This window comes from Oncorhynchus tshawytscha, linkage group LG16, assembly GCF_018296145.1.
Source record: "Oncorhynchus tshawytscha isolate Ot180627B linkage group LG16, Otsh_v2.0, whole genome shotgun sequence".
Lineage (NCBI taxonomy): Eukaryota > Metazoa > Chordata > Actinopteri > Salmoniformes > Salmonidae > Oncorhynchus > Oncorhynchus tshawytscha.
The window spans coordinates 50,876,225-50,896,091 of record NC_056444.1 but is presented as its reverse complement, the minus strand read 5'-3'; the positions used below and the strand labels follow the sequence as shown (position 1 = coordinate 50,896,091).

Below are 19,867 nucleotides of genomic sequence, written 5' to 3'. Positions count from 1 at the left end.
AAAGTGACCCAAAAGAGACACTCTGGCAGAGTTACTTAGTTTAGTTTTCTTAATTTGGTTTGATTTTTAACCTTATGGTCCACTTAGGAGCCTACAACAAGTCACAGTAAAACATGAACATTTTTAACCATAACATTTTTTACATTTTTTTTGTATACTATCTAAATGGACCAAAAAGAGACAATAGAAAAAAGCTTTGGGATGAGGGTGGGGCCCACAGCAGCACCTGCTGCTCGTTGAGAATATTAAGAACGATAGTGCTTTCACGTTAGTCTCCAATAACACCAGAAAAAGTCACTAGATTTGTCGCTAGTCGCTTTTTTGAAAATGTGTTGCTAGAGGGGTCTGAATACTCGCTAAATATAGCAACAAAGTCACTAAGTTGGCAACACTGAATAGTGGAAGGGAAGGAGTGGTCCTCTCTGCACCTTTTTTAATTTATCTAGGCAAGTCCGTTAACCTCTCTAGGGTATGTGGGACGCTAGTGTCCCACCTGGCCAACATCCAGTGAGATTGCAGAGCGCCAAATTCAAATACAGAAATACTCATTTTAAAAATTCTGAAAATATACAACTATTTTACATAGGTTTAAAGATGAACTTCTTGTGAATCCAACCACTGTCAGATTTCAAAAATGCTTTACGGCGAAAGCATACCGTACAATTATTTGAGAACATAGCCCAGCAGACAAGTCATTTCAAACAGTAACCAGCCAAGTAGAAGAGTAACACAAGTCAGAAATAAAGTCTCTCTTTATATCCAAAAACCTCAGTTTCTTTAGCGCGTTTTCTTCAGTAATCCACAGGCTCAAACGCAATCACAACAGGCAGACAAAAAATCCAATTTGTATTTGTAAAGTTCATAGAAACATGTCAAACGATGTTAATATTTAATCCTCAGGTTGTTTTTAGCCTAAATAATTGATATTTCAACCGGACAATAACGTTGTCAATATAAAAGGTAAACAAGAAAGGCACTCTCAGCCGCGCGCATGAAAAAGCTCTGACACGGCAGGGTCCACTCATTCAGACTGCTCTTACTCCCTTATTTTTCAGAATACAAGCCTGAAACCATTTCTAAAGACTGTTGACATCTAGTGGAAGGCATAGGAACTGCAATTTGAGTCCTAAGTCAATGGATACTGTAATGGCATTGAATAGAAAACTACAACAAACAAAAAATTCTACTTCCTGAATGGATTTTTCTCAGGTTTTGCCCTGCGAAATCAGTTCTGTTATACACACAGACATTATTTTAACAGTTTTGGAAACTTTCGTGTGTTTTCTATCCAAATCTACTAATTATATGCATGTCCTATCTTCTGGGCCTGAGTAGAAGGCAGTCTAATGTGGGCATGCTTTTCATCCAAAATTGCAAATGCTGCCCCCTACCCTAGAGAAGTTAAGAACAAATGTATTATTTACAGTGACCGCCTACCAAGAGGCAAAAGGCCTCCTGTGGGGATAGGGCTGGGATAAAAAAAATATGTAGGACAGAACACATCATGATGAGACACCACAACACTATATAAAGAGATACCTAAGATTACAACCTAGCATGGTAGCAGCACAAACGGTTCAAACATTGTTAGACACAGACAACACAAAGAGCAAAAAAGGTAGAGACAACAATACATCACGCAAAATACTCCCAAGTGTCAGTAAGAGTGTCCATGATTTGAGTCTCTGACTGAAGAGATGGAGATAAAACTGTCCAGTTTGAGTGTTTTTTGCAGCTTGTTCTAGCTGCAGCAAACTGAAAAGAGGAGTGGCCCAGGGATGTGGGGTGGGGGGGGGGTGGGGAGTTGAGACATGCAGTAGTAATCTCATACATGGGAGAGTGAGGCCTAGGAGTGTTTTTCTAAATAAGCATTAACCAGTGGGTCTTGCGTCAGGTATACAGAGATGGCCAGTTTACAGAGAAGTATAGAGTGCAGTGATGTATCCTTTAAAGGAGCATTGGTGGAAAATCAGATTGCCGAATGGTAAAGTACATCAAGCAGCTCCAGTGCACCCTTACCTGCTGATCTCCGTAATCTAGCATGGGTAGGAGGGTCATCTGAATCAGGGTTAGTTTATCAGCTGGGGTGAAAGAGGAGCGATTTACCATCGATGAAAGTCTAGATTTTAACGTTGGCCTGCAGCTTGGATATGTGCTGACAAAAGGACAGTGTAACGTCTAGCCATACTCCCAAATACTTGTATGATGTAACTTGCTCCTCAGGCTCTAAACCCTCCGAGGTAGTAATCACACCAGTGGGGAGAGGGGCATTCTTCTTACCAAATCACATAATCTTGTTTTGAACACCGCAAAAACCAAGGTAAAGGGCAGAGAAAGTTGTGACAGTCAAAGCTTTGTTGTAGAACATTTAACACAAAATCCGGGGAGAGGCCAGCTGAGTACAAGACTGTATCATCTGCATATACATGGAGAGAGCTTCCTTCTGCCTGAGCAATGTTTTTGATGCTAGGGTTGAAGTGACACATCCATAAACTGAGCATTAACCAGATTGCAAACCAGAGAGAATACTATAGACATCAAGAAAGCCAGTCAGTTGATTGTCAAGTTTTTCCAACACTTGATAAACAGGGCAAGATAGAAATTGTCCTTAAAATAAAGGATGCAACATGACTGCCTTTCAAGCGATGGGAACAGGTTAAAAAGGTGGTAGATGAGGATGATAGGGGCTGCAGCCTTAAAGACGAAGAAAGGATCTAAACTAGGGATGCACCGATATGCATAAATAAATGCAGGTATTTAATCAACCAGCACATTTGAGTTCAGCCATAATTTGTTCTATATCTTTTCAGGGGGATGAATTTGAAATTGTAGCCAGCTCTGCAATTCTTGTTTGAAAAAGAGAGATACTCTGAAAAAAGTATCATTTTCAATTAATTGAAAATGAGACATGGCAATCTGCACAAAGGCAAAAAGGCACATTTTAAACAGTGGATGAGCTTTTCTTAGTAATCTACTTGAGAACCATTTAGGTTTCAAGTAAAACCTTTTGAATAAGTGAAACTTTTAGAGGTTTAGTGCTTTTATATTTAATAATCTCAACCCACCCAATTCATATCCATTATATAAATGTAGCAAAAAAAGAAACGTCCCTTTTTCAGGACCCTGTCTTTCAAAGATATTTAGATTTTTACAAATTAACCTCACAGATCTTCATTGTAAAGGGTTTAAACACGGTTTTCATGCTTGTTCAATAAACCATTAACAATTAATGAACATGCACCTGTGGAACGGTCGTTAAGACACTACCAGCTTACAGACAGTAGGCAATTAAGGTCACAATTCTGAAAACTTAGGACACTAAAGGCCTTTCTACTGACTATGGAAAAACACCAAAAGAAAGATGCCCAGGTCTCTGCTCATCTGTGTGAACGTGCCTTAGGCATGCTGCAAGGAGGCATGAGGAATGCAGATGTGGCCAGGGCAATAAATTGCAATGTCCATACTGTCATCGCAGTGGCAGACCACGTGTAACAACACCTGCGCCGGATTGGTACAGCCGAACATCACTCCTGCAAAACAGGTACCGAATGGCAACAACAACTGCCAGAGTTACACCAGGAATGCACAATCCCTCCATCAATGCACAGACTGTCCACAATAGGCAGAGAGAGGTTGGACTGAGGGCTTGTAGGCCTGTTGTAAGGCAGATCCTCACCAGACATCACCGGCAACAATGTCGCCTATGAGCACAAACCCACCATCGCTGGACCAGACAGGACTGGCAAGTCGCGGTTTTGTCTCACCATGGGTGATGGTTGGGTTTGCGTTTATCGTCGAAGGAATGAGCGTTACACCGAGGCCTGCACTCTGGAGCGGGATTCATTTTGAGGTGGAGGGTCAGTCATGGCCTGGGGCGGTGTGTCACAGCATTGCAGGCAATCTCAACGCTGTGCGTTACAGTGAAGACATCCTCCTCCCTCATGTGGTACCCTTGCTGCAGGTTCATCTTGACATGACCCTCCAGCATGACAATGCCACCACGCACAGGACGAGCAGTATGGCTGATTTCCTGCAAGACAGGAATGTCAGTGTTCTGCCATTGCCAGCAAAGAGGCCGGATCTCAATCCCATTGAGCACGCCTGGGACCTGTTGGATCGGAGGGTGAGGGCTAGAGCCATACAATACTTTTTTGCCCCACTGTATTTACCTCAATGGTTGCAGGATATTGTCTATTTTTACAAGTTTTCTATTGAAATTCATTGTGGAGAGCTTATTTATATATTTTGCGACATGAATACCAAGTATGTCTACTTCACCATCAGCCCATTTATAGGTAAACTGCAGGGTAATGTACAAGCTGTATTTTTTAAAAGATTCAATACGTAATATTGTACACTTATCATAATTAGGTCTTAGTCCAGAGAATACAGGAAAGTTATCTATATCTTCAATGAGACATTGCAGGGTTCTAGCTTGCGGACTTAATATAAAACTTGAGTCATCGGCATATATGGACACCTTTGTTTTTAAGCCTTGGACTTCTAATCCTATATTGATATTGTATCTGATTCATAGCTAGCATTTCAATGGCCATAACAAATAGATATGGTGACAGTGGACACCCTTGTTTAAATCCTCTTGACAATTCAAAACTCTGAGAAGTAGTCGTTATTTACTATTTTACACCTGGGGTTGCTATACATAATTTTTTACCCATTTTATAAGAGAATTACTGAAATTGGAAAAAATCCTGCCATTTTATAAATAAAATCCAGTCTTACTTTATCAAATGCCTTTTCAAAATCCCATATAAATACCAGGCCTGGCTTCTTAGATGTTTCATGATGTTCTATTATTTCTAGTAGTTGTCGTATATTATCTCCAATGTATCGTCCATGTAAAAAACCTGTCTGATCAGGATGAACAATACCTGGTAAAACCCTTTTTAATTCTGAGTGCTATGTAATTCGCTAGTATTTTTGAGTCACAAGTTCACAACATTGAAGTGTAAGGGGCCTCCAGTTTTTTTTAGATTTGCTATCTGGGTCTTGTTTTAATAGAGAAATCAGACCTTCCTGCCGAGTACCTGGCAGACTACCATTTCTATAGCAGTAGTTAAAACAATCTAACAATGGAGCTTTTAGTATATCAAAAAAGGCTTGATATACCTCTACCGGTATGCCATCAAGCCCTGGGGTTTTTCTAGAATGAAAGGATTTAATAGCCTCAAAAAGTTATTCCTCTGTAATTTGGCCTACACATGGATCTTTCTGTACATTTTTGTTAATCTTCCATTTTTATATTATTTGGAAAGAATTCCTTACCGTAATCTTCATTCAGTGGGAGAGGATGAGACGGAAAAGATAACATCTGCCTAAAATAATTAGCTTCCACTTTTTAAAATATCATTCGGCGAATCATAGACAACTCCATCTTCAGTAAATTTCCTGCAAAAGAAAATTGTTAGCATTCCTGTATTGGAGATTCAGGCAGAATTTCTTGCATATTCCACCAGTTTGCTTTTTTTTTGTAATAGATTACATTAGATCGTTCTTGAATAAGTTCCTCAAGTTCTTAGAGGAAAAACAAACTTATTTTGTATCTCTGTAGTATTGTTTTTATTGCAATCTTCCTGTACTATTAGTTAATGGATTTCCCTTGTTGGTCTTGTCTCTTTAGCCAGAAACTGCTTTTTTATATATTATTGATGAATATTGAATTGAATGACCTCTGAAGGTATGACATTTTTGGGCTGATTTAAAAATATAAAAAAATTGGTAGATTTTTGGCTGATATCCGATATTTTCCATGCCCTCAAAAAAACGATACCAATAAGCAATATTTAAAACTTTTGCTGACTTTTAAGCATTCTAGTACAGTTATAGTTACACACACACGGATCAAAAATATATATTTTTGGCATTTACATATGTCCCCATTACTAGTAAAGCATAATTCAATCGCTTACTTGCTGTGCTGTTTCATTGTTCATTTCTTTAGTATCAACCAGGTTTTCATTCATACATGTCAATCAGTAAAGTTTTAGTTCTGTCTGTCCGTGCCCGCTCTTCCTCGGTGCGCACAACAGCAAAGTGTATTAAATCAGTTCTAACTTGTTAACAATTTCTGCTAGTTAGTTTTTGCTACCATGTGGGTTTTAGCTTGCCTGAGCCTGCTGAGTTTTAATTCACCTGTTGTCATACATGTTTCATCTTATTTAAAAAATCTTGTTTTATTTTACTCTTATTTAACTTGGCAAGTCAGTTAAGAACAAATTCTTATTTTCAATGAAGGCCAACGAACTTTCTTGTTCAGGGGCAGAACGACATATTTTTACCTTGTCAGCTCGGGGATTTGATCTGGCAACCTTCCAGTTACTAGTCCAACACTAACGACTAGGCCACCTGCCGCCCCTTACAAAGGAGTTGTTTCATCTAACTGCTTAACTATTTATCTGTACATGGAATTGTATTTGTTTTACTCATTTTCTTCTGATCTTTACAGGAAAATTCCACAGGCACTATCTGATGTGTGGAGACATTTTACTGCAGCTAATGTAGAAGGAAAAGCTGTGTAAATGTGCAAATACTGTGACAAATCTTCTGTGAAGAATGCAACAAAGATGCAGAATCATCTGGCCAAGAGCATAAAGTTCCCTCAGCACTCACAACCTCTGACAAAAGTCCCTCTACTTCTATTTGAGGTGAAAATTATGGATCCGACACCTTATCGATAGCAACAGCTCATGGTCCTCCTGGAATCAGATTTCTTTTGGGACTCAATGGAGAAACGTAGTCGGAGAAATGCTGATGAATATCTTGCTCGATCTGTGTATGCAACTGGTTCACCTCTGATGCTCACAGGCAATGTGTATTGGAAGAGATTCCTGAATGTTCTTCGCCCAGCATACACCCCTCCAACCTGACATGCTTTACCTACTCATTTGCTAGATGCAGAGTTCAAGTGAAGGTCCAGCAAATCATAGAGAAAGCAGACTGTATTGCAATCATCTCTGATGGTTGGTTGACTGTTTGTGGGTAAGGAATAATTAACGACATCATCTCCACCCCTCAACCAGTATTCTACAAGAGCACAGACACAAGGGGCAACAGACACACCGGTCTCTACATTGCAGATGAGCTGCAGTCATCAATGACCTTGGACCACAGAATGTATTTGCACTGGTGACAGACAATGCTGCAAACATGAAGGCTGCTTTGTCTAAAGTGGAGGAGTCCTACCCTCACATCACACCCATTGGCTGTGCTGCTCATGCATTGAATCTGCTCCTCAAGGACATCATGTCACTGAAAACAATGGATATACTCTACAAGAGAGCCAAGGAAATGGTTAGGTATGTGATGGGTCATAGCAGCAATCTATCTCACCAAGCAAAGTGAGAAGAATAAGAGCACCACATTTGAAGCTGCCCCAGCAACACCTGTTGGGATGGTGTTGCCATCATGTTTGACAGTCTCATGGAGGGGAAGGAGTCTCCAAGAAATGGCCATATCACAGTCTCCTGATATGGACAGTCCCATCAAAAAGATCCTCCTGGATGATGTATTTTGGGAGAGAGTGGTAAAGCAGCCTGAAACTCCTGAAACCTATAGCAGTAGCCATTGCACGTAGAGGGGGACAATGCCATCCTGTCTGATGTTCAGACTCTGCTTGCAGATGTAAGAAAAGAAACCTGTACTGTCCTGCCCACTTCACTGTTGCTCCAAGCAGAGGAAACTGCAGTTCTGAAATGCGATGGATCATTGGGGATCATTCAATATTCCCTTTTGTTGTTCAGTGAAATCATTCCATGTGAAGAGTCAACTCATTTAATTAAAGTTCAATTTTAAACTACATTTTTTTCTATTGGAAGGATTTCATAATTTGCAATTGTCTACTTATGATAAGGTAAAAGGTTTTTGTTTCTATATCCATATATGGCAAATATATCCAATGCAAAAAACATCTACATTTAAATGGTATTACTATTAATTTGCATATGTTTCCGTTAATTCCCATTAATTCCCACGGAAAGTTTCCACCTCTGAATATTCCCCCAAATGTTCAACCCTAGCCATGACAGAGGGTATCACGTCTGAGCTAGGAGTCTGTTCATGTTTCAAACATGTTCTCAAATGTCATTGAAATGGCAGCAGCGGTATGAGAACCAGCACATTCCTGAGCGTGCAATCGAGCTTTCCTCAGTACGAAATACTCGGCGACCCACTGTGCTGTCAGACTCTGCATGCTCATGGGGCTGACATCACTGGTCCAAATATCAGTCATGAAGCTAAATGCAGTGACACCCATAGCAAGTAGCTCATGGATGTGCGTTTCAACAATACTGTGTAACTCCGGTAGGGCAACATGTGAAAAATACAGCCTACTTGGTAGAGTGTACCTGTGCTCGACCAGTCGGCAAAAGCCAACATCATCCACGACAGAGAACGGTTGATTGTCAAGGGCAACGAATTCCATTATCTTGGCGTTTTGTTTTTCGCCTGTGAGTTCTCGCTGAAATGTTCTTGCTCTTTCAAATGACTGCTCGACTTCAACTTGTTTCGTTGTTGGCTTAGTATTTTTCTGCTTTAGTTCTGTGTAGCTCTAGTTCTGTGTTACGTTTTTAGCTAATATCGGCCAATACCGATATATCGTGCATCCCTAAACTAAACCATCTGACCTAGCTATTTTTGGGGGGCCAAGTTTAAGGAGCTCTTTTAGCACCTCAGAATCAGTGACCACCTGCAGGAAGAAACTGTGGAGCAGGGAAGGGGGGAAAAAGAGGGAGGAGCATCAGGGTTAGTTGCATTAGAAGGGCTGAGGAAATGTTGCTGGCAAGGAGGCATGGCTGTGTCTGTTATCCTGACTTAATGAAGTGTTGATTAAAGACCTCAGCCATACGCTCCTTGTCTATAACAACAAATCATCAACATTAAGGGACATGGGCAGCTGTGAGGAGGAGGGTTTATTCTACAGGTCTTTCAACATTTTCCAGAACTTCTTGGGGTTAGACCCACAGAGAGAGAACTGCTCCTTAAAGTAACACACTTTGGCCTTCCAGATAGCCTGAGTGCACTTATTTCTCATTTTGCCTGAACAAGAGCCAGTCAAAAAACAGTGATCACTAAGGTCATTACAGAAAACACCGGACTGATGCCTATCAGGATTATTGTGGGACTGATAATAATCTGAGAGAGATTTCAGGAGTCACATTGTTTTAAGACTTGGTCAGGGGGTTTAAGCATGTCCCAGTATAGGTCACCTAGCAGGACAAATTCAGACTTAGTGTAAGAGGCCAGGAGAGAGCTTAGGGCGGGTATGGTACAGGCCGGTGCTGATAATGGATGATAACACCCAGCAACAGTCAACAAAGAGCTATCTGAAGGCTTAATTCTTAAAAACAGCAAATTAAATTATGTAAGCAGCAAGGAGGCAGCCAGAGAGACTGGTAGTACTGAGACTGAAGAGGGGGAAATGAGAATCAGGAGGAATCAGTGGTGCTGGAGATTAAGTTCAGAGGAGAGTGGGGGTGGCTGATCACCGGAGGGTCCTCTGAACCACTGGTGAGAGAAAAGGGGGTGGAATGAGAGAGGGAAAGATGGAGGAAGCGAAGAGGTGTTGGAGGAGAGAAGGGCGGAGGGAGGAGAGAAGGGGGGGAAAGATGGAGAAAAAATAAAGAGAACAGGGTTGGGGTATGAATGATGATGATAATCCCCTGCACCTTACTTCTGATCCACCCTCTTGGAAAGTCCACCATGTTCCCCTGATGAAACCCAGGGAATCCTCAGTGACTGTTGTATTGGAAACATTGAAGATGGGAGGAGATGTTTGGTTGTTGATATAGGCATGTGTGATAATGAAGTCAATGTTTTATGTAGAGCCCGGTCTATATGTTTTTTGGGGGGGTCCGATCAGTGCTTGACTTGGTCTAAAATAGGTGCCGGTACTCGTTTTGGATGCTGGTACTGTTTTATATTTTGGTGCAGTAAATGCACAATACTTTTGAGATAAAATATTATGAGAGGTCCAGGAACTCTATCAGTAGAAAATTTGAGGTGCCGGTACTCCGTTCCGGTGAGCTCCTGCCAAAGTCAAGCACTGGGTCCAATTCAAATTTTTGGGGTGGGAACAACTTACAGATACCAATATATCTGCCGATATACTGTTTTACAATGGGGGAAATGAAAGTGTAATTTTTCCACATTCTCAAATTGCCATACACAAGCAATTTTCCAAGAAATACAGTGCCTTGCAAAAGTATTCATCCCCCTTGACGGTTTTCCTATTTTGTTGCATTACAACCTGTAACAACCTGTAATCACCTGTGTGAACTCTAAGTGTCACATGATCTGTGTGTGTGTGTGTGTGTATATATATCACACACACCTGTTCTGAACTGCCCTAAAGCCAGCAGTAAATCAAATTTATTTATATAGCCCTTCGTACATCAGCTGATATCTCAAAGTGCAGAAACCCAGCCTAAAACCCCAAACAGCAAGCAATGCAGGTGTAGAAGCACGGTGGCTAGGAAAAACTCCCTAGAAAGGCCAAAACCTAGGAAGAAACCTAGAGGAACCAGGCTATGAGGGGTGGCCAGTCCTCTTCTGGCTGTGCCGGGTGGAGATTATAACAGAACATGGCCAAGATGTTCAAATGTTCATAAATGACCAGCATGGTCAAATAATAATAATCACAGGCAGAACAGTTGAAACTGGAGCAGCAACACGGCCAGGTGGACTGGGGACAGCAAGGAGTCATCATGTCAGGTAGTCCTGAGGCATGGTCCTAGGGCTCAGGTCCTCAGAGAGAGAGAGAGAGAGCATACTTAAATTCACACAGGACACCGGATAGGACAGGAGACGTACTCCAGATAAAACAAACTGACCCTAGCCCCCCGACACATAAACTACTGCAGCATAAATACTGGAGGCTGCACCACTAAGCAAGGGGCACCACCAAGCAAGTGGCACCATGAAGACAAAAGGAGCTCTCCAAACTGGTCAGGGACAAAGTTGTGGAGAAGTACAGATCAGGGTTGGGTTATAAAAAATATCTGAAACTTTGAACACCCCACGGAGCACCATTACATCCATTATTAAAAAATGGAAAGAATATGGCACAACAAACTTGCCAAGTGAGGGCTGCCCACCAAAACTCACAGACCAGGCTAGGAGGGCATTAATCAGAGAGGCAACAAAGAGACCAAAGATAACCCTGAAGGAGCTGCAACGCATCACAGCGGCGATTGTAGTGTCTGTCCATAGGACCACTTTAAGCCATACACTCCACAGAGTTGGGCTTTACAGAAGAGTGGCCATAAAAAAGTAATTGCTTAAAGAAAAAAATAAGCAAACACATTTGGTGTTCGCCAAAAGGCATGTGGGAGACTCCCTAAACATATGGAAGAAGGTACTCTGGTCCAGATGAGACTAAAATTGAGCTTTTTGGCCATCAAGGAAAACGCAATGTCTGGTGCAAATCCAACACCTACTTCACCCCGAGAACATCATCCCTACAGTGAAGCATGGTGGTGGTAGCATCATGCTGTGGGGATGTTGTTTCATTGGCAGGGACTGGGGAACTGGTCAGAATTGAAGGAATGATGGATGGCGCTTAAATACATGGAAATACTTGAGGGAGAGATTTGAGACTGGGACGGAGGTTCACCTTCCAACGGGACAATGACCCTAAGCATACTGCTAAAGCAACACTCAAGTGGTTTATCTGAGGACAACGTCGCGCGTACAAAAGCATTACATACATTTTCCAACCAAGCAGAGGCATCACGGAAGTCAGAAATAGAGATAAAAGTCCTTCTTTATATCCCAAAAAAGTCAGTTTAGTTGGTGTGCTTGACTCAGTAATCCACCGGTTTCCCTCTTTCAAAATGCATACAAATGAATCCCGAAACTTCATCCAAACAAGTCAAACAACGTTTATAATCAATTGTCAGGTACCCTAATATGTAAATAAACTATACAATTTAAGATGGCGAATAGTATGTTCATTACCGGAGATAAATAACGATGTGCGCGCATTCACCAATGAGCACCACAACAAAAAACAAGCCTGAAACTCTTTCTAAAGACTATCTACGACTATCTTTCTAAAGATATCTACTGGAAGCCATTGATTTCCCCATAGACAGGCATTTTAAATGTCACCTCCATAAAAATAAAAAAAAATCTGGATGGATTGTCCTTGGGTTTTTGCCTGCTAAATCAGTTCTGTTATACTCAGACATTATTTGATCAGTTTTGGAAAAAAATTGTTTTCTATCCAATACTACCAATTATATGCATATCCTAGCTTCTGGGCCTGAGTAACAGGCAGTTTACTTTGGGAACCTCATTCATCCAAACTTCTGAATACTGCTCCCTAGACTTCAGAAGTTAAGGGGAAACATTTAAGTATCTTGGAATGGCCTAGTCAAAGCCCAGACCTCAATCCAATTGAGAATCTGTGGTATGACTTAAAGATACACCAGCGGAACCCCGGTGGCTAGATGTGCCAAGCTTATAGAGACATACCCCAAGAGACTTGCAGCTGTAATTGCTGCAAAAGGTGGCTCTACAAAGTATTGACTTTGGGGGGGTGAATAGTTATGCACGCTCAAGTTGTTTTTTTGTGATATTTCTAGTTTTTCACAAAAAAATATTTTGCATCTTCAAAGTGGTAGGTATGTTGTGTAAATCAATTATACAAACTCCCCCCCCCCCGCCAAAATCTATTTTAATTCCAGGTTGTAAGGCAACAAAATAGGAAAAATGCCAAGGGGGTGAATACTTTCGCAAGCCGCTGTATGCTTCAAATGTGGATTTCTTACATTGTGACTAAGTTTTCAGGTGGCATGAGATTCCATTTTTTTATCCTTTTATTGAATATTGGTTATCGGCAGATAGTACCAGTGAAATGATGCATCGGTCGGGCTCTAGTTTCAATGGTATTGTTAGACGGCTTTGAGTTATGCATTGGCAATTCCGTATGTTGTCAGTTGTCGCTCTGCGAGATTGTCATGGTAGTGTGTGTGTTCAATTACTATTTTAATTTTTTTTGCACTGCAAGACATAGAACAAAAATTAAATAACTGTGTAGGCTACATTTTTATGCCAAAGCAGTGTCCAAATAAGAAGTGTGTGTGTGTGTGTTGCAGATGGCCTGTGTGTGTGAGGATGCCTAGGTAATGCCCCCGGCGTGACTGAGGGGACACCATGTCTGACGAGGAGACCTCTGGGAGACACATGATGGAGCCCCACTGCCTCAACAGTGAGGAGGAGGATGAGAATGATGGCGATGATGAAGATGACGTCCCCGGTAGGTGGAAACTGAAAGACACACACGCATCCTGATTAAATGTTGTATAAAGAAATTCCATGAGTAGAGATGATATGATTCCGTGGGCTACAGTCCAATGATATTATGTCTGGCATGGAAAGCGTCAACGAAGATGCCTATACAACAGGTTTTAATGGGAGGAAAATACTTGTCATTGGGGAGGTGCAAGTGATTAGGAGTGATATTGAACTGATGTCATGAAAGTGGTTTGAAAACCTACAGTCATATCTTCTCAGTGGTGTGCGTCCGTGTGTTCCCCTTTCTTATTGTCTGTACCTGGCAGCATTTACACAGATGTTCGGGGTAGTCTTTGGTGGCATGACTTTACAGGAGATGAATCCTGTCTGAACTCTGTTCTGCTTCAGGAGGGGTCGGGGGGGTTAGGCAAACGTGTTACTGTTTCATAAGCTGTCATACCATCTGGTAGTGGCTGTCTTGACTGCATCAAATCCATGTAAAGAAGCTAGTTACGATAGCCAGCTAGCAAGGCTATTTTGGGCTATTTGGTGCGCTCCCTTAGCCTTGTAATTACCAGATTGCTGCTGCGCTATCAGTCTGCCCGAGAGGCATTGCACAAAACAAATTAAAAAGCGATTGGATCACTGCTTGCTACTAACTGCCTTGGCTTGAGTAAAGAAATGCCGACTGAACTGAAGCCTGTCAACAACAGTGCTTTGTGTTAGTAATCAACAAAACCACCCTGGTTGGTTTGACGAAACGTTGAGGGCTCTAGCCTCGCATCTTCCGATCTTCACCACTGAATCCTTGTAGCGAAACAGTGGATCCCCCAAAAAACTATTCCCCCCCCCCTCTCACCCAAGTGGTGGCCCATCATGTCTTTAGGAGCCCACCGGGGGCCCACCGTTGGCACGTGTTGCTAACTAAACTCAGAGGGTGACTCCCAGAAAGTGACGAGGGGATCTGTAAATCCTCCAACTTCGGGACACACTTGTGTCTTGAATGAAGCAGTTCAATAGGTAATAAAACAAACATGAATATTAAATGAACAAATTCCCAGTTTTACAAGCTACAGTGCATTCGGAAAGTAGTCGGACCCCTTGGCTTTTTCCACGTTTTGTTATGTTACAGCCTTAGTCTACAATGGATTAAATACATACAAATATATCTACACACAATAACACAATAACAGGTTTAGAATTTTTGGCAAATGTATTTAAAAAAAAAAAAAAAACAGAATTACCTTTTTTTCATAAGTATTCAGACACTCTGCTATGAGACTCGAAATTGAGCTCAGGTGCATCATGTTTCCATTGATCATCCTTGAGATGTTTCTAGAAATTGATTGGAGTCCACCTGTGGTAAATTCAATTGATTTGGATATGACTTCTTCCATTTAAGAATGGAGACCACTGAGCTCAATTTCGAGTCTCATAGCAAAGGGTCTGAATACTTATGTAAATAAGGCATTTCTGTTTTTTTTATTTCTAAAAACCAGTTTTTGGTTGTAAATTGATGAGGGAAAATGTAATTGAATCCATTTTAGAATAAGGCTGTAACGTAACAATGTGGAAAAAAGGCATGGGGCCTGAATGCGCTGTATGTAGCAATGTCACGTTTATTTAATTCAGGAAAAGCCTTTTCATTGTTTGTATAGTTTGTTTTTTAAAAATTATATATATTCTGGCAAGTAATCAAAGTCGAATACTAATGTCTACATTCGGATATTCTCTTAATTAATTAACCGTGCTCATACCTATGAGAGAGAGGGTAGGGTGTCCAATGAAATATTCATATTTTGACCAATGGGTAAAAAAAAAACAATGGTCCAAAACCTCATGTCTTTGTCATAATCCGTTCAAATGTTATTGGAGTTTTTACCCTTGTATGATGGCTCAAATTCAGGTGACTAAATCAATGGAGGCCAGAGAGAAAAAAGTGGTTCAAATGAAAGAAAATTCAGCTTGGCTGGATGCTGTGCGAGAATAAAGGCTACTTTACAGGCTCAACATGTCCAGTCCTAAAAGTTGCTGCGAGAAAGCTGCACTGCTCTGTCAACAGAGCTCGGTGCTTATTATCGCATGTATTAGGTTACGAAATCTGACTTTTTGGATATACTGGTAATGCAATGGTAGAAAGTCCCCACTGAAAGTTTCAGAACGTGAATAATCATATTTGTCTTGTTTAAAATGCATTTTAAACATCAGTAAGTTGAAATTCATCACCAAAGCGCAATTTCACCCACTCTGGGCAGTTATTTCCCTCTCCTACCCTCTCTGTGCTGCTCACTCCCTGGGTTGTGGTGACATTCACACAGCCGTTTTTGTCTATGTCACTGTGACACTGCGTTATGAGAGACAGCCCTCTACCCCTCGCCTCCTCCGGTTCTCTTTGTGTCTGCGCAACTATGCCTCATTCAGCCGTACAGCTCTACTGCAGCACGCGGGCGCTCACACGCGCACAGCGACCTTAAGCATCAGAGTTGGGTTTAATAATAGAGTTTGTCTGTGTGTTCGGTTCTTTGTCATGTTTTGTTATAGAAATAGTTGGTTCACAGTCAGGAAAAGGGATTGCCCTCAATATTAGGACTGGGAATTTCCAGGGACCTCACGATACGATACTTAGGTGTCGATACGATGTGCATTGCCATTCGTTACAGTGATTTTATCGCGATTCGATGTAGTAAACATATCGCTTACCATATGTCTGCTGCAGAGAGACGAGAACATGAGAGAAAGAGTTTTGATCAGTCAGGGAAATTAAAGGGGCTGAAAACAAATTGGCTCCCTATTAAAAAAAAGAAGACCGAGAACAATCTATGAAGGGAATATACTGGAGGTTTGGTGCAGGTACCACCCAACTAGCGCAAAAATGATATCCCAATATGTAACTATTAAAAAAAGAAAACATATGCATAACTACTCAACATGTAGGCTAGCTACTGTACTTTAACTCTGCTCAGTGTCAGGACTTATGCACTCTCACACTCCTACTTACTCTGACACACACACACATACGTCAGACATATGTACACATTACGTAACCCTACTCCCCGTCTGTGCTCTATGCCCCGGCCTGTCTGGATGTTAACATATTGCTGTAGGATTAAGGTCACTAGTACCAACGGCAGGCCCGGGGAAGTGAGGATCACTTCCTCCCTCTGCCATCTCCATGCTAACTCTATATATGTCTAATTTCTTCCTATTCCTGTCTTTTGGTTACCAGATATCTATCCATATAGCCGCAAGCAGGTGCTGCACTGATCCATCTTCTTCAACACGACAACATGGCATTTAACGTGCTTAGGGTTGTGTAATTCTACTTACATTCCCCAAATTCCCAGGTTTTTCCTGAAATCCTGGTTGGAGGATTCCAGATTTCCTGCTTATTCCTTCTTGATTCTGGGAATCTTCCAATCGGGATTTTGGAAAAACTTAAGACCTTTGGGAAAGTTAACCAGAACTTTCGAACCCTAAACATGATTCGGTCGAATAGTTTTATTGTGGCTTCCAGTCAGCGTGGTGCAGAAATACACTTTCAGGACACACCTTAAAAAGTGATTGGTGCCGTTTTGAAAACAGAATTGCTTGTGTTTAAACGTTTAAAACATTTCCTGGGAAAATCACTGGTATACCGTAAAGGTCTCCAAGCTGCAGAGCAAGGTTCTTGACCTCGTTCATAACATATCATGTACCCTCAGGTCAGCACAGTCTCTTTCTTTAACTAAACATGAAAACGCTCTCAAAATAGTCTTCTGAGCCACATGATACATGTATCAACTATCATGTTGCCATTCACCTGTAGCTGTATGAGTCTGGGAATTGGGCCTATTTTTTCCCATCAAGTCAAATACAATTCCACACCATCCTTGGCATTTGTTATTTTATTAGGATAACTATTAGCTGTTGTAAAAGCAGCAGCTACTCTTCCTGGGGTCCACACAGAACATGACACATGACACAATACTCAACATTAATAGACAAGAATAGCTCAGAATTGGACAGAAAAACAGAAGATTTGTTATTGAAGGCACACACAGCCTACATATCAATACATGCACACAAATGATCTAGGTGAAATAGGGGAGAGGCGTTGTGTCGCGGGGTGTTGCTTTATCTGTTTCTTTGCTGCTTATTTGAGCAATATGAGATGGAAGGTAGTTCCATGCAATAATGGCTCGATATAATACTGTATGCTTTCTTGAAATTGTTCTGTATTTTTGGACTGTGAAAAGACCCCTGGTGGCATGTCTGTTGGGGTAAGTGTGTGTGTGTGTCAGAGCTGTGTGTAAATTGACTACGCAAACAATTTGGGATTTAACACGTTCATGTTTCTTATAAAAAGTAACCGTCAGTCTCTCCTCAACTCTTAACCAAGAGAGACTGGCATGCATAGAATTTACATCAGCCCTCTGATTACAATGAAGAACAAGACGTGCCTCTCTGTTCTGGGCCAGCCGCAGATTAATTAGGTCTTTCCTTGCCGCACTGGACCACACGACTGGAGAATAATGAAGATTAGACAAAACTAGAGCCTGCAGAACTTGCTTTTTGGTGTGGTGTCAAAAAAAAGCACAGCGTCGCTTACAAGCACACCACTTACAAGCACACCACTTACAAGCACACCACTTACAAGCACACCACTTACAAGCACACCACTTACAAGCACACCACTTACAAGCACACCACTTACAAGCACACCACTTACAAGCACACCACTTACAAGCACACCACTTACAAGCACACCACTTACAAGCACACCACTTACAAGCACACCACTTACAAGCACACCAACATGTGTTGATGATATCTATCTTAGACCATGGAAGGTGGAGCATCACAGAGAACATGGTGTCTTTTGGGGCCATGTAACTAACGTGACATATTTCCTGTTATGTTCTTTTTGAGCCAACACTGCGCACACACACACACACACACACACACACAGAGAGAGAGAGAGAGGGAGCTTAGTGCATGTGTTTGTCATAATTGGGGCAGCAACAGTCTATGTTAGCATTTGACTCATGCATGCTGGCCAATTAACTGTTCGTACTCCTATGTTACTTGAATGAGCATATTTAATCTGGGCTCTGAAGTGTATTTTGTGCTCTTTCTCCCTCCTTCCTCTCCTCTCTCTCTCGGGTAATAGTCACAGAGCACCGTCACCCATGCCACCCGCTCTCTGTGCTGTTACTGTCGCCATAACAACCAGAGCCTGGACGCTCTCTCTCTCTGTCTCTCTCCCCCTTTCTCAAAGTCGTGAGCATACTTGTTTTTCTCCCTCTCTCTCTGTATACCTGTTTTGTCTTCTTGACCAACCCTTTTGCTACGATACCTTCACAACGCTCCCACGGGAAGTTCCGTTCAAACTTCTCTCCTCTTTCTTTTCTCCCATCCCTCTCCCCCGTCTGCCTTTTAGTTCCCTTGTGTTGGTGTGAGAGCTCAGCTCTGTGAGGTGTGCCCATTTCCCCCTGTGCTGTGGCCCTCCTTCCCTCTCTGTGTACCCTGAACCCTGTCCCCCAGAATGTTTTATGCAACCAGGCCCGGGCTCAGCTCCATAGTTTTAACATTTCTTCACTGCCTACTCACCCAGCTGAGACATACCGTTCAAAACAACACCGACAGCCACACGTTGAGGCAGTGGAAATGTACAGGTAGGGTGGCAGCGGAGGTCAGACAGGCACAAAAGGTTTGCCAGAAACAAAGTATAGAGTGACTGGCTGTGTGAAGCAGGGGGACAGGCTTGCAGGCATGGAGGGAGAGGAGCAAACGAGCAGAGTGTACAGGCATCCCCACCCCCTGGTTCCCGTGGAGCAGCACGGAGCTGCAGCAGATGCACCACTGTCCAGTGAACCACAGGAGCCATTGGTTCAACATTTGACTTTGAAACGAATAGTCGAGGGTGGCTGAGAGCAGCTGAAAATATCCTGTTGACGAGACCAGGTGGAGGCTCTGTACAAGGTGTTTATATATTGTGAGGCCATGGATGTGCAAATTGTTCAGACAAGCGCACACGCGTGTAAGTCTACTGCATTATTTGGTGGCAGATTTGTTTCATTTAAACGCCCCAAAAGACTCTTTCACAAGCACTAGTTGGGCTTTTCATGATTGCAGAAAGCACACCCAGAGCTGGTTCCTCGGCCCAGCAGCAGCTCTTGTTTTTGGGTCAAGTTTTGTGTGTGTGTGTGTGTGTGTGTGTGTGTGTGTGTGTGTGTGAGAGAGAGCCCTGGATACTGGGTGAGCAGATGGGAACAAGAGGGATGGGGGACTGGAGACACAGCTGGACCTGGGGATAACGTAATGATTGAACAGACTGGCAGGGCAGGTACTACAAAGGCTGTGTCACGCTGTCACTGTCACAAAATAGCTGCTCCACATCTAAGAATATAGCTGTTTTATGTGCGTGTGTGTGCTCAATGTTTTGCACTTGTCATCAGGGCTCTATATTAAACATTGTCATTGGTAGCAGTGGTTCTCCCAATTTATAAAAGTTAGGAGGACGACATAATATTTAGCAGCACCAGAAAATATTGTTGTAATCGATTGAGGAATATCCTAATTGGTGCTATAGCTACTTCTGAGGCACATGTTGTGCTCTAGAAACTAGTATGTG

The 19,867-nt window shown here is 42.0% G+C and overlaps 1 protein-coding gene across 3 annotated transcripts in view; it reads left to right on the top strand.

Moving 5' to 3' along the window:
* LOC112258283 (helicase ARIP4-like) overlaps window positions 1-19,867 on the top strand; it is a 68,476-nt gene that overhangs the window by 18,090 nt on the left and 30,519 nt on the right. For all 3 annotated transcript variants that reach the window (XM_042299307.1, XM_042299306.1, XM_042299309.1), the window contains exon 2: window positions 13,116-13,276. In XM_042299307.1, coding sequence (XP_042155241.1) covers window positions 13,174-13,276 — 103 coding nt within the window. In that variant the 5' untranslated portion in view covers window positions 13,116-13,173. The remainder of the gene's footprint in view (window positions 1-13,115; window positions 13,277-19,867) is intronic.